The 14914-nt window shown below is 43.0% G+C and overlaps 1 protein-coding gene across 1 annotated transcript in view; it reads left to right on the top strand.

Moving 5' to 3' along the window:
- Positions 1 to 14914, top strand: part of PARP8 (poly(ADP-ribose) polymerase family member 8) — a 345285-nt gene that overhangs the window by 232421 nt on the left and 97950 nt on the right. The window contains 3 exon segments of the mRNA XM_040421265.1: positions 6888 to 6982; positions 8627 to 8687; positions 12952 to 13042. Of these exon segments, the coding sequence (XP_040277199.1) occupies positions 6888 to 6982; positions 8627 to 8687; positions 12952 to 13042 (247 nt within the window).

The following is a 14914-nucleotide window of genomic DNA, read 5'->3' as shown; positions in this document are numbered from 1 at the left end:
AATCAAGTCCCAGTTGACTTCTGTATCATCAATCGACTGTAGCTGAGGGTAAAATTGCCCCTGGCCAACATTGTCACCCCGCAAAGGGCACAATCACAAATTCGACTTTGCTACATCTGTATACCAGTTGTTCCCTTTACATTTATCTGCATCATGTATCATAGAGCAGAGTCCTCTGTTGTCACTGTAATGAAAGCAGTAATTAAAACTTAACTTCCTTATGGAGCATTTTATGGCCCTTTGCTGTGAATTAGAAATCTGAGATGTATTCACCCGCCTTAAGAATACTTATTAAAACTCCTTAATATTATTGTAATGTCTTCTATGTGTGACTGAATATTTTATTAGCTTAGCTTATGTTTTATTTATCGTCAACTAGAACACCCCACTATATATCTTACCTATTATATTGCAGTGCTGACCCGTGCGGTAGATGAGCTCTTCACATGTGAGATTTCATTTTTTATTTTTTTTGCAGAATACATATTTAATGTATATGTTTCTAAAAATGACGACTTCAGCTTAGACTTCAATATGTTTTATCATGCGCAATATGTGTGAAACAGAACCTTAATGCTTTCTTAATTCACTTTAAAATGAATTCCCTTACAGAGCCACTTGAGGCTTATGCATTATAAATAAAGGTATATAAACTACCAAGAACTAGGTGGGCCTATTAATTATTGAGATGGGAAATTCATTTTACAGAAGAGTAGATCATATTCTATGTACGGCGATTGTAAAAAGCTCTGCAGCTGCTACATTAAATTTAACCCTACACTTCACCAGCACAACATGCTTTCTTGCGGAAAATAGACGCTGAAATGTAGCAGTGTAGAATCATGAATTTGGCAGAATAAGGCCTCATACACACAAATGTATTTTCTTTCCGTGTCCGTTCTGTTTTTTTGTGCGGACTGCATACAGAACCAATAATTTTAATGGATCCGCAAAAAAAACGGAAGTTACTCTGTGTGCATTCTGTTTCCGTATGTCCGTATTTCCGTTCCGCAAAAAAATAGAACATGTTTTATTATTGTCCGCATTACGGACAAGAATAGGACTATTCTATTAGGGGCCAGCTGTTCTGTTTCGCAAAATACGGAAGGCACACGGACATAATTCATTTTTTTGCGGATCCGTTTTTTGTGGACCGCAAAATATATACGGTCGTGTGCATGAGGCCTAAGAGCAAACTTTTTTTGTCACTTTTGTAGCTTTTTGGATTTTTTTCTGGTGTTTTTTAGTTTTTTGCACACTGTCGGGGGAATTTACAAAGACGCCAGTCTTTGATGTCCCCTGTACCACTGGAGGAAGCAGTGTATAACAAGGCACATGCCTCCTATAAATTAAGCAGATCCTCCAGCAGTAAATGATGGTAAGTTTGCTGGGGCTGATGGCCCTGTCCACACTCTGTCCGTGTCATGCCCCCTTTTTAGGGCTCATTAGATGTAGATGTAATGGCATTTAAAAGTCACAAAAACCGAGGTTTGAGAATTTTTTATGAGAGAAAATTGGCACTGGGGGGATAATAAATTCCTCCCACAGTGACTTACCACTAGCGCAGGGATCAGCAGCCTTTGGCACTGCAGCTGCTACGAAACTACAACTCCCGCCTAATGCCCTACCAGTACCAGTCAAAGCGCCACCATAACAGTCATAGCCACCATGCCCCACAGCAGTGCCTTCATTATAGTCACAGCCACTGTTCCCCACAGGGCCAGGTTTAGGATTTAGGATGCCCACTTCCTCGTCTGTTCTTGTAACTCCCATAGAAGTGAAAGGAGGATTCTGGGAGTTGTCGTTTTTGAACCGCTGATCCCTGGCGCCAGTTGCAGTTAAGCAACGAGGAAATGGAGTCCCCTTTGTAGATGGTAGTGTTGGTACCCAGGGTAGGATTGCCAGAGTGGTGTAGAGTGGCCTACAGTGTCTCTGTAGATGTTATAAGCACGTGTCATTGTGCACCTACCTGGATATCCTTGGATCACAGACGTGATGGTCTGAAGCAGTGCAAAAAGGGATGAATAACTTGGGTTATGAAGGAAGTGGAATAAATGGAGTCCAGACTTTGTAGTAATGTTGAACACAGCTTTACTTTGCATAAACGGTAATCCAAACAGTTTTCAAACGGTATCTTGGTCATCAGCAGGTATTGGCTTAACTCTGGCAGGCAAACACTTCTGCAACAATCTCAGCTCTGCTATGCTGTAGCTTCCTCAGCTCTGCTATGTTAGCTGGATTAAACATGGACTTTTCCTCTTATGCTGGAACTTAGTTTTAGTCTGTCTCTTACTTTATCTCTAGTCCTAGGAACGTCTTCCTGGCATCAAGCTTAATTGGCTTGGAGTTATGCCAATGCAAGCCCAGGAGGGGACAAGCAACCATGGAGAACTTTTGCAGGCAGGGCCTGCAGGCCCAGCAGAGCAGACAGTGCTCTGCTGGCTGCCACACAACTTCTTCCTTAGGAGGGTAGACTAGACACTGACTCACTAGCACTAAACTCCTCCCTCTCTAGAGGGGGCTGGAAGCAACTAGAAGTTCCCCTCCAGAGAAACTATCACACTGCCAAGGTTGCTGCCACCTGCTGGTGAACCAGACAATTGCATGAACATAAACAGTTACATAGGGATAAATATGCACATTATTTAGGGATGACACAAAATACATTCTGATTACATAAGTTAGCGTATTAGAGATGGTAGCAAGGTGCAAAAGAGTGGTAATGGCACTCTGGGTCATTACTGTCCGCATGTACGTTCCGCTACAAAATAGAACGTGTCCTATTTTTGTCCGTTTTGTTACAATGGATCAGCAAAAAACTGATGCAATGCGGACATCACACGGATGTCATCCATTTTTTTTGCAGATCTGTGTTTTGCGGATGGCAAAATACATATGGTCAAGTGGATGAGTTCGCAGCATGGCAATTATGTTTTATTTATTTATTATTATTTTTGGTGTGGATTTCACCCTCTCCAGTGGAAGGATGAGATCTGCAGCAAAACTGTATCAAAGCCGCAGCAAAAACTGCAAGTAACACATGCGGTTTTTGGTGCGGATGTGGTGCAGAAGCACACGTAAATATGTGCAGATTTTCTACTTGCCTGCCCACACCCAAGTGTCAGCAGTGACCCCAGGTAATTGCCCAGCGCTCAGGCAAGTACACAGACTACTGTACAGGTGGCAGGGAATCTCACCAGGCCTTGCTGCCATCTTTGAAGTTACGAATGAAGGGAGAAAAAGCCTACAGATCTGCTTAGGTGCTGAATGAAAATGTGAGCACTGCTACTGCATCTGCCAACAAACTGTGCAAAGTGCACTTTATTTTTCTTGAAGCTCACAAGAAATGTATACTCCAAAATCCAAAATTTCCACTACAGTCACTGGAGATGTCTAACAATATGTCTCCTTATGATGTCATCCTAAATTAAAGAGTTTGTCTGAAATTGGACTTTTTGTCAAAAAGATCCCACAGTCTGCATTAATCCCCTGTGGGATGCTACAACTAGTTTTGTGGCTGTGAGGATTTGCTGGGAGTTGTAGTTGATCAAGAAAAGAACAGGCACATCTTGGAGACCAGTTGACTAGAGCCTAGAAATTTTTGAGAAGGAGCCAGTAATATTATACATAATCATATTAATAACCCACAGACGTGTCTGGGGAATTCCAGGAGTTTCATTTTCTTTATGAGTTAAACAACCAGATTCCTAGTATGTAATGTCAGGGCTGGGGTTACGAGCAACATCCCCCTGTGTATACAAGTCACAGTTTAGGAATATTGGCCCTGAAGCAGTTTGGTGCAGCAACAAAATCAACTTTACAGAAGAACTGGCAAGTTAACATGGAGACCTTGTGGGGAAGAACCTGTCCCGTCAATTTAAAGTCTATGTACACCTTCAGATGCAATTTTTGTTTACTCTTTTTTTCATATTTTCAATTGGCCTTTATTAAAAATATTGAGCCGTTCTGTCACAAAGGGTTAACTGTTTTTCTAACTGTGTGACTGGTCCTTTTTACTTTCACTTTGGTCATCTAATAAACCTTATGTCTAAACTACTGAGAGGTCATAAACACTTATTTAAGCCACATTCTTATCAGTAAGATGATAACTTAGCTATAATAAGTGTTTATAAGGTCAGAGAGCAGAGATGAGGAGCCTGTGAGCTCCCAAACTGACGGAAAATAGAGAACATTCAGAGGCTGCTACTAGAGCATCTCAGCCCTGTACAGAAAAAAAAGCTCCATATTTTTAATAAAGACTAATGGAAAAAATGATTTTTAGCTCAAAATGAGTACAATGTAATAAAAAAAATTGCCCCCAAAGGTTTACATAGCCTTTAAAGGGAACCTGTCATCAACTGTGTGCTGCCCATGCTAACGGCAGCATAACGTAGAGACAGGTGAGTTTATTTCAGCGGTCTGTCATTTATAAGTTAAAAGTAAGTTGTTGCCGAGAACCAACATCACAACCATTGCAGACTGGGCCTGGAAAAGAGTCACGGCCACCTGAGAAGAGTCATAGTTATTCATAAATTCCTGCCCACCTGCTGATGATTGGCAGGCTTCTACCTAGTTTTCTCCCTTTCTCTGTAGGAGAAAACTGCCAATCATCAGCAGATGGGCGAGAGAGCAGGAGATTCTGAATAACCATGATTCTTCTCAAGTAGATTTGACTCTTTTCAAGGCCTGGGATGCAATGATTATGATGCTGGTTCTCAGAAACCACTTACTTTTAACTCATAAGTGACTCACCACTGAAATCGCCATTTCTGTCACTTTTTTTATGCTGCCCTCAGTGAGGTCAGCATAAAGTTGATGGCAGGTTCCCTTTAAGAGTACTACAACCATCTCTTACACAGAGCCACATTTCTTGATTGTCACACAGTCCAAATTACAAGATAGCAGTGGTAGTTCCCACATGGCACAAATGCAGAATGTGCAATTTTTTTCTTCTTCAGGGGTATGTGGCTGAATGGTAGCTATGCATTGTAAAGATTCCCTAAGACATACTTATCCCTAAGAAAATTAGATTTTGAATGAATGCGAATTTCCTTGCGCTTCGTGGTAACGAATCACAATTTTTCCTAACATAGCATCTAGCCGGCTACAATGGCGGCTAAAATGACAGCTACACGTGTAAGGACATGGGGCAAGGAACTCTCGGAAGGCGGGGTGACCCATAATGCCCTGCATGTAGCCAATCAGCAGCCAGCCAGCCTGGTGATGTCACAGTCCTATAAATACGGCGGCCATCTTAGAGTCTGCCATTCACTATCGTACTTTGTTCAGGGACAGACGTGTATGCAGGCGCGAGGGAGAGTGAAAGAAAAACTAATTGTTAAAAAAAAAAAAAAGGAAAGAAGCAATTTACTAGTGCAGGGAAGCATTACTTGGGGATCCAGATAGTCTCATAACACAGCTCTGTCATTCCGGCAATTAGTTATTGGGGTGCAAGTGCTATGTTGAAAAGCCTTTTGTGGCTTTTATCTGTGGAAAAAGATAAAAATAGACGCAGTTCACATTTGGTGTTATTTGCGCTAAAAGCGTATATTGACATATTTCTAGAGAAAAATAGACTTAGTTTATATTTGGTGTTATTTGCGCTAAAAGCGTTTATTGTCATATTTCACTACAATACGAAAAAAATAGACGCAGTTCACATTTGGTGTTATTTGCGCTAAAAGCGTTTATTGTCATATTTCACTGGTATTATTTTGTATTTTTTTGTTACCACGAAGCACAAGGAAATTCGCTTTGCGGCGAATCGAATTTTCCTTGAAATTTAGATCGAAGTCCACTTCGGACAGTTCGATTCGCTCAACACTACTAATGACTTATCCTATGGTTAAACCATCAATATGCTAAAACCTCTTTAAAGGGGTTCTCCAGGAATTAAAAAAATGAAAATACTTAAATATTCTTTTATAATAAATATATTCACAAATATGGCTTGTTTTGTCTGGGGAGCAATCATTAGGAGAAATAAAATGGCCGCTGTCCTATCAGTGCACACAAAACCTGTCCGAATCACACAGGAGGACAAGTTACTTCACCACAATGGGCCATAGTGCTGCCTCATCCTCCTCTCTGCTCTGCTTGTCAGAAATCATGATCTTGAATACAGGTGAATCTCTGTGGGAATGGAGATGATGAGGAGACGTGAGAGGAGGGTGAGGTGTGGCTAATGAGCAGCAGAACTTGTCCGCAACGTGTTTTGAGAATCCACAGAGCCGCAAAACATGGAAAGCCGCAATGTGTGTTCCGCATTTTGCGGACCGCACATTGCTGGTACTAATAGAATATGCCTGTTCTTGTCTGCAATTGCGGACAAGAATAGGACATGTTCTATTTTTTTGCGGAACGGAAGTGCGATGTGCTGCCCCATAGAAATGAATGGGTCCTTGCGGAACGAAATTGCGGACGTGTGAATGGAGCCTTACAGTCTCCATTACCACAGCAACACATTACCACAGTCTGTCCTGTCCGTCCTCTCTGTACTTCATGTCTCCTCATGAACTAAATTCCCCAGAGATTCAGCTAAAGTTTTTATCATCTGTATTCATCTGTAATCCATGACAAGTGGAGAGGAGGAGGAGGATGAGGCAGCTCTTAACCTCATTGTTGTAAAGTAACTTGTCCTCATGTGTGATCAGGACAGGTTTTGTGGGAACTAATGGGACAGCGGCCATTTTGTTTCCCCTGATGATTGCTCCCCAGACAAAACGAGCCATTATAAATAATGAAAGGTACTTGAGTATGCATTTATAATAAAGTAATATTTACATATTTTCATTTTCTTAATATCCGGAGAACCTCTTTAAGGCTAAAATTGTCTGAGTCTGTGAAGGGTTAAAGGTTGCTGACATGAAGTATTCTCTCTTGCGCAGGTGAGTTACGATGGAGAACTTCACAAGCACCCACAGTTGGAGGCTGACCTCGCAGCAGTGAGAGAAATCTATGGACCCAGTGCTGTATCTCTCAGGTAAACGCAGAGGGGGAGATTTACTAATTAAAGTGTACCCCAATTTACACACGAGGAGGTGTGAAAGGTGATGTGGCTTAAGATGCACCAATGTGCGGCCGTAATTTCTGGTGCAATTATGGTGCACAGTATTGCAAGTTAAAGCGCATCTATCAGCAGATCTGTCCCTATGACACTTACATGTGCACTTGGCAGCTGAAGGCATCTGTGTTGGTCCCATATTCATATGTGTCTACATTGCTGAGAAAAGTAAAGCTTTAATATATGCAAATGAGCCTCTAGGAGCAACGGTAATGCCCCATTGCTCCTAGAGTCTCAATTGTAAGGATAAAACATTATTTTTCTCAGCAGTGCAGATACATAGGAACAGTTTTGGGGCGTGTCCTTACACAGTATGGCAATGGCAGGCAGCACTGATCGGATACGGACACGCCTCCAACTGGTAATACCCAGGTGGCCCGCAAGTTATAATAAAATATGATCCAGAATTGTTACCAAAACAGACAAGTCAGGAGAGGTGACGGGTAGGGGACGAGCAAACCCGAATTCTACCGGTTAGGGTTCGGCATTTCGTTATAACAGAAAAAAAGATGGAATTCTATGACAGAATGTTAGGATCCCGAAATCTCAGTATGGAGGGATCCTCATGGGATTTTGATCATCCCATGTTAGTCTTTTAGCTGATTGTGGCCCCTAGTTTCTAGGTAAAGGGGCAGGTAGCAGGGATGGGTCAGGGAAATGGCCTATTAGATGGTTGTTTCTGGGCTAAGTAGAAGTGGGGGCCCAGCAACAGATAAGGCATTGGGTGTTTGGTTATAGGGGATGGCCAGGAAGGTGTATATATTCGCGGTGGCTGACAGCGTTATGCTGTCCGCCAAGCCACAAGTAAAGAGCTGCGGTCCGCCCGCCCTCGCTGTCATTTGTCGGTTTGTCACAGTCACTTTATTAGAAGTAGGGGTAAAGTCGCTCACTGAAAAATGGCGAGCGGACGAGTTAGTTCTGGTACTTAGGCTGAGCTTATGGCTGGTCTAATCTGTGGTTATCAAGTTATATGGGTTATGATTTAATGGTTTAAGCTGTTCTTTAAGAAAGTTGGCCGTGGCCTAATTTTTCCATCACATCAGGTATCCACGTGTCTTATTTATGTATTGGTTATTATGTAATTTGTTTAACCAGGTTTTCTGTATGATCTATACTCCCCTGAAAAAAGGAAGCCTTTAAGAGGCATTCCATCATAATACAAGTCTATGGGCCGCATAACGGAGCCGTCCTGGTTTCCATTATGCATGGATTTCTCCACTGCCCAAATGCCGAACCCGAACCTGTACAGTTCAGGTTTTCTCATCCCTAGTGACGGGCCCTCGTTAATGCTGAAGTCTATTAGAGGGTAATGTTGAGTATTGTTATAGAGCAGGGGTCAGCAACCTCCAGCACTCCAGCTGTTGTGAAACTACAACTCCCAGCATGCTCCATTCACCTCTTTTGGAGTTCTGAGAACAGCCAAGCAAGTGTGCATGGTGGGAGTCGTAGTTTCACCACAGACGGAGTGCCGGAGGTTGCTGATCCCTGTTACAGAGACTTTTTACATTGCAGTATCTGCTGGTATTATTATTATTATTAACCTGCTATACATTTGCATTACAGGGAATATGGAGCAATTGATGATGTGGACATTGATTTACATATAGATGTTAGCTTCCTCGATGTAAGTAATCACAAGCTGGATTTGATTTCATCGTTACTTGTCATTTTATTGTTTTAGAATGACGCCCGTAGCCACAGAATAAAGGAGAAACGAACAATACAGGAACGTAGATGAAAATCATGTGTTGTAATTTTTTTGAGTCAGTTTTGCTTCGAGTCTGCGTTGATGAAAAATGAGCCAAATTGACAACAGTTGCATGTTGCTTGATAAATTTGGTGCATTTTTAACCCTTTCCCGATCTCTGCTGTACTATTATGGCTGAAGTCTGTTCTTCAAAGATGGCGCCTGCTTGTGAGCTCTGCTGGCGCCATAGCCACCGGGTACCTGCTGTTTTAAACAGCAGACACCGGGGCTAATCTCTGAGATCAGCCGATTGCAGACATTTAACCCCTCAGATGCCGTGGTCAAATGTGACTGCAGCAACCGAGAGGTAAAAAACCCGGGAGCACCCCCGGGGCCAGAAAAACTCCCCCTAGCAGCGATCGGGGTAGCCGTTCATTGTCTGCAGCAGCCCCGATCCCTGTGAAAGCTCCGAGGTTGCCAGAGCCAGGTTTCCTATGGAGACCTTGCCTGTAGCAAGGCTAATGCATTTGAGTCTATAAGAGAATCAATCTCTAATAATTGCATGTTCAGGTTCTCTATGAGAACTTTAAAAAAAAAAAATATTTAACCTTTTTAAAAATATTAAAAAATTTAATAAAATTCAAATCACCCCCTCTTTCCCCAACAATAAAATGAAAATAATGAAACAATTAAAAAAATAAACATCATAAGCTTCACCGCGTCCAGACACACCCAAACTATTAAAATATAAGAATAGTTATCCCATACGGCAAATGGCATAACAGAAAAAAAAAACTAAAAAATAGCCGACCTGACATTTTTTCGTTGCTTCACATCCCCCTTTTTTTTTTATAGAAAGTGATAAGAAAGTATTAAACACTGCAAAATGGTATCAATAGAAACAAGAGATCACCCTGCAAAAAATGAGCCCTCACACAGCTCCGTAGACATAACTATAAAAAAGAGGGTCAGAATTGGCGATGAAAAGAAAAAATTGCGGTAATTTCCCCAAAGGTTTTAATTTTTTTCCAGTATAAAAACACAAGAAAAACTATACAAATGTGGTATTGCCATAATCGTACTGGCCCAGAGAATGAAAGGCATGGATCAGTTTAACCGCATAGGGAATGCCGTAGAAACAAAACCTATAAAATTGTGGCAGAATTGTGTTTTTTTTTCCCACTACATTAGCTTCCCACTACATTGTATGAAATAGTAAATGGGGCCATTAGAAAGTACAACTTGTCCCACAGAAAAAAACAAGCCCCCATACTATGTGACCGAAAAGCTAAAAAAGTTATGCCTCTGGGAAGGCAGGGAGTGAAAAACGAAAAGGCAAAAAAAGAAAATCGCCGTTAGGCCTCATGCACACAACCGTGCTGTTTTTTGTGGACCGCAAACTGCGGATCCGCAAAAAACGGAATCTGCCCGTGTGCCTTCCGCAATTTGCGGAACGGAACGGGCGGCCCATTGTAGACATGCCTATTCTTGTCCGCAAGACAGACAAGAATAGGACATGCTATATTTTTTTTGCGGGGCCTCGGAACGGAGCAACGGATACGGACAGCACACGGAGTGCTGTCCGCATCTTTTGCGGCCCCATTGAAGTGAATGGGTCCGCACCCGAGCCGCAAAAACTGCGTCTCGGATGCGGACCCGAAAAACGGTCGTGTGCATGAGGCCTTAATCTGAGGGTTAGTACAATTACAGCAATACCAAATTTATATGGTTTTTATTATGTTTTACTGCTTTTCACCTATAATTTTTTTCTGCCAGTTAAAACCAGATATCGGCACTTTTTTCTAAGGGCTCTTTCACACTTGCGTTGTCCGGATCCGGCGTGTACTCCACTTGCCGGAATTACACTCCGGATCCGGAAAAACGCAAGTGTACTGAAAGCATTTGAAGACGGAACCGTTTTCCAAATGCGTTCAGTGTTACTATGGCACCCAGGACGCTATTAAAGTCCTGGTTGCCATAGTAGTAGTGGGGAGCGGGGGAGCGGTATACTTACAGTCCGTGCGGCTCCCCGGGCGCTCCAGAATGACGTCAGAGCGCCCCATGCGCATGTATGACGTGATCCATGCGATCACGTGATCCATGCGTGTGGGGCGCCCTGACGTCACTCTGGAGCGCCCGGGGAGCCGCACGGACGGTAAGTACACTGCTCCCCCGCTCCCCACTACACTTTACCATGGCTGTCAGGACTTTAGCGTCCCGGCAGCCATGGTAACCACTCTGAAAAAGCTAAATGTCGGATGCGGCAATGCGCCGAAACGACGTTTAGCTTAAGGCCGGATCCGGATCAATGCCTTTCAATGGGCATTAATTCCGGATCCGGCCTTGCGGCAAGTGTTCCGGATTTTTGGCCGGAGCAAAAAGCGCAGCATGCTGCGGTATTTTCTCCGGCCAAAAAACGTTCCGTTCCGGAACTGAAGACATCCTGATGCATCCTGAACGGATTTCTCTCCATTCAGAATGCATTAGGATAATCCTGATCAGGATTCTTCCGGCATAGAGCCCCGACGACGGAACTCTATGCCGGAACACAACAACGCAGGTGTGAAAGAGCCCTAATCTGCTTTTATTTTCTGATTGTAGATTTTTTTATTTTATGTTATATACGTGATATTGGGGGGCGGGGGGGCATCTTGCCTGAGCTGTTGTTAACAGCATTTACAAATATGCATTACAGCAGCCACATGGTCCATAGGCACATGACTCATTGACTTCTGTGGGAGAGTTAGAAAACTCTCTGTGACCAGGAGGGAGTAGATAAGCTGTGATATCAGCTATTGTAAATGGTGGATCCTGTGTTATCTATAAATAAGTCATATCTGTGATTGTAATTCTACAGGATTTTAAGATATATATATATATATTTTTTTATATATATATAAATAGTTTTAAACAGCTGTTTGAAGAGGCTGAGGCGCTTTAGTGAGCGCTTCGGCCTTTTCCTAGACCGGTGACGTCCCGTTCATTATCAAATGGCCTAAGTTCTACTCATTCCCATACTGAGCTGCAGTACAAGCACAGCCGCTATCCAGTGGACAGTGCTGTGCTTGGTAAGCTGCGACCACTGCCTCCTCAAACACCTGATCGGCAGGGGTGTCAGACCACTGGCGATCTGATATTAATAGCTATCCTGGTCCCCAATATTAAACACTTGAGCAACCCCTTTAACTTTGTATTTGGCATCTTTTATTCAATATTTTTAAAGGATATTGTGCGCTTTCTAGCTTTATGTCTTCTTTACCCCTTCGCTACCAATGCTGTACATGTATGGCGCTGGTGGGGTCTTTATATATGGCGTCCGCACGCGCGTACAGCGGGCGCCATAGCCAACGGGTCATTGCTGTTACAAACAGCAGAGGTCCGTGGCTAATGTTCACGACCAGCAATAATGCAGATCGTGGACATTTCAGCCTTTAGATGTCGTGTACACAGCATCTAAAGGGTGTGGTGATTGGGGATGCTGATCATTATTTCTAATAGACCCAGCTTATTAGAGCTGCAGGGAGTATAGTAATATTCTCAAAAAAAAAAAAAAAGTAGTGGACATTGTAGCCTCCTAGAGGGGCTCCAAAAAATGTAAAAATACAAACAAAATAAAAAATAAAATGAATATAAAAATTACATACCAGCTGGTTTCCTGCCTGGTATGTAAATTTATACCATTGGTACAAGGAGGAGGAAACTGCCCAATCGCATCGGAGAGCGTCACAGCCAGGGACAAGGTGAGCTTTTTTCTCCCATTGAGAAACACAGCCGTCTCCTCCTCCCTGTAGCGATGGTATGAATTTGCATATCAGGCGGGAAACCAGTAGGGGGGGCACAGCGTGCAAATGGAGCAGCGCATAGAGAAACTAGTAAGCGCTGTAACATGACTTCACTATGCCCTACACAAGGCGATAGTTACGGTATATGATAATGTCTGGATCTGTGAAAGGTCCTTTTTAATAGGGTTGATTCTGATTAAATATACTCTTTAAGGTTTGCTACATATATATAGTCCGTATTTAGGACACACAAGGAGAAACAGATCAGTTGCAGTACTTTGGCTGTGTGTCTGAGATTTTACAAACCTCATTTAGATATAAAGGACTGATTTTTTTTCATTTAGGGAAATTTCTTTGCTATTGAACCTGGCCTTAAAGTTCTTGTCTCTTAGCTAAAATTATGTTTTTTCATTTCTTAGGAAGAAATTGCTGTAGCATGGGATGTGATCCGCACAGAACCCATCGTAGTCCGTCTGCATTGTTCTCTAACACAGTATTTAAATGGCCCAGGTTAGTAGCTGTCTTTTTTTATTAAGTCGTACAGTGGATTGATTATGCAGATATGCTATGATTTAAAGCGGTTCCCCGGGATTGTGATATTGATTACTTATTCTCAGGATAGGTGATCAGTATCAGATTGGTGGGGTTTCAAGTCCCAGGGCCTCCGCCAATCAATTCCCTGTGATGCTCCATGAGTGCTTAGGCTTCTTTGTCGGCCATGTGACGTCACATTCATGATTCCCATGGCCTAGGTGTAGCTCAGTCCCATTCAAGGGAACAGGGCTGGGCTGCAATACTAAGCACAGCCACTTTACAATGGACAACACTGTGCTTGGTAAACTGCGAGGAGGCACTGCTGCCTCCTCAAACAGCTGATCGGCGCTGGTGCTGGGAGTCGGACCCCCATGGAATTCAACTTCTGAGCATTTTTTTGCAGGAAAGAAGAGTCTGGCAGTGGCTTTCTCCTTTCTACTCATTGACAACACAGACACACTCGGCCAAACCAAGAGTGTATATGTGGGAGTGAGTTGGAAGAGATACAGTAGCTGTCATCTGAATAAGCGTTCAGCCCCCCGCTATTGATGGTGTAATCAGCTGGGACCCCATCATTAGTAGACCAAAAGAGTCATAGCCTTATTCCCTTTCAGTGAATGGGTTTGAGTTGCAGTTCTTGAACATTGCAGGAAGAGAAGAAGCTGATGGACAGGATCTAGAGCAAGATGACAGATTACATGGAAAATATACAGTACAGACCAAAAGTTTGGACACACTTTCTCATTCAAAGAGTTTTCTTTATTTTCATGACTATGAAGGCATCAACACTATGAATTAACACATGTGGAATTATATACATAACAAACAAGTGTGAAACAACTGAATATATGTCATATTCTAGGTTCTTCAAAGTAGCCACTTTTGCTTTGATTACTGCTTTGCACACTCTTGGCATTCTCTTGATTCCACATGTGTTAATTCATAGTGTTGATGCCTTCATAGTCATGAAAATAAAGAAAACTCTTTGAATGAGAAGGTGTGTCCAAACTTTTGGTCTGTACTGTACACATTTTTTTTTTAGCTTTTTTTAATCTTCTTTCCCTACACTATATACACATAAAGTACTGTAGAGCCAATTTTATAGAAAACCAATTGTCATTTCGGTACATTGTTGGAGTGGGGAAGGGAGTAGTGTGTCACGGCGGACGTGCACAGTAAAGCAGATAACACACCAACCAGGCTCTGGACGAGAGACGGGGGAAGGGTCACCTCCTAATTAATCCCTGACCTCTTTCCCTACAATGCTCAGCCCACAGATCAAATCTTAAAGGTAGATTTGCTGTGTCCACCAGCCTATGCTAACAGAACCCTGAACTCCCTGAGATGGTGAAGTGGGGAGAAAGGTGCTGCCAGCTCGCACAGAACCTGGATGGGATAGATGACATAAACAACCAAAGACACTTATCTGCTGAGAGCAGGAACAAACAGCCAACCTTCCTTTCTAGCTTCCAAGACCACAATGAAGAGTATAATCCGCTCAGAGCACCTTAGCTGGAGACTATTTAAACTAATGACTCCACCCAGTGCACCTGATGCGAGGCGGATCCAGCACAGCATCAAAACAAATACTAGACTTGTGCTGCAATCCTGGCTGACCTCCGCACATCGTCAGAGTGGGGCATGACAGTACCCCCCCTTCTACGGGTGACCTCCGGACACCCTGGACCAACCTTATCCGGATGGGACCTATGAAAGGCCCTCACCAGACGGCTGGCGTTGACATCTGACGCCGGAACCCACATCCTCTCCTCAGGACCGTATCCCCTCCAGTGAACCAGGTACTGGAGGGAACCCCGCAGAACTCTTGAGTCGAGAATCCTGGAGATC

This window comes from Bufo bufo, chromosome 2 (assembly GCF_905171765.1).
Source record: "Bufo bufo chromosome 2, aBufBuf1.1, whole genome shotgun sequence".
Taxonomy (NCBI): Eukaryota; Metazoa; Chordata; class Amphibia; order Anura; family Bufonidae; genus Bufo; species Bufo bufo.
Note: the sequence above shows the minus strand (reverse complement) of the source record. Positions and strands in the feature narration are given on the sequence as shown.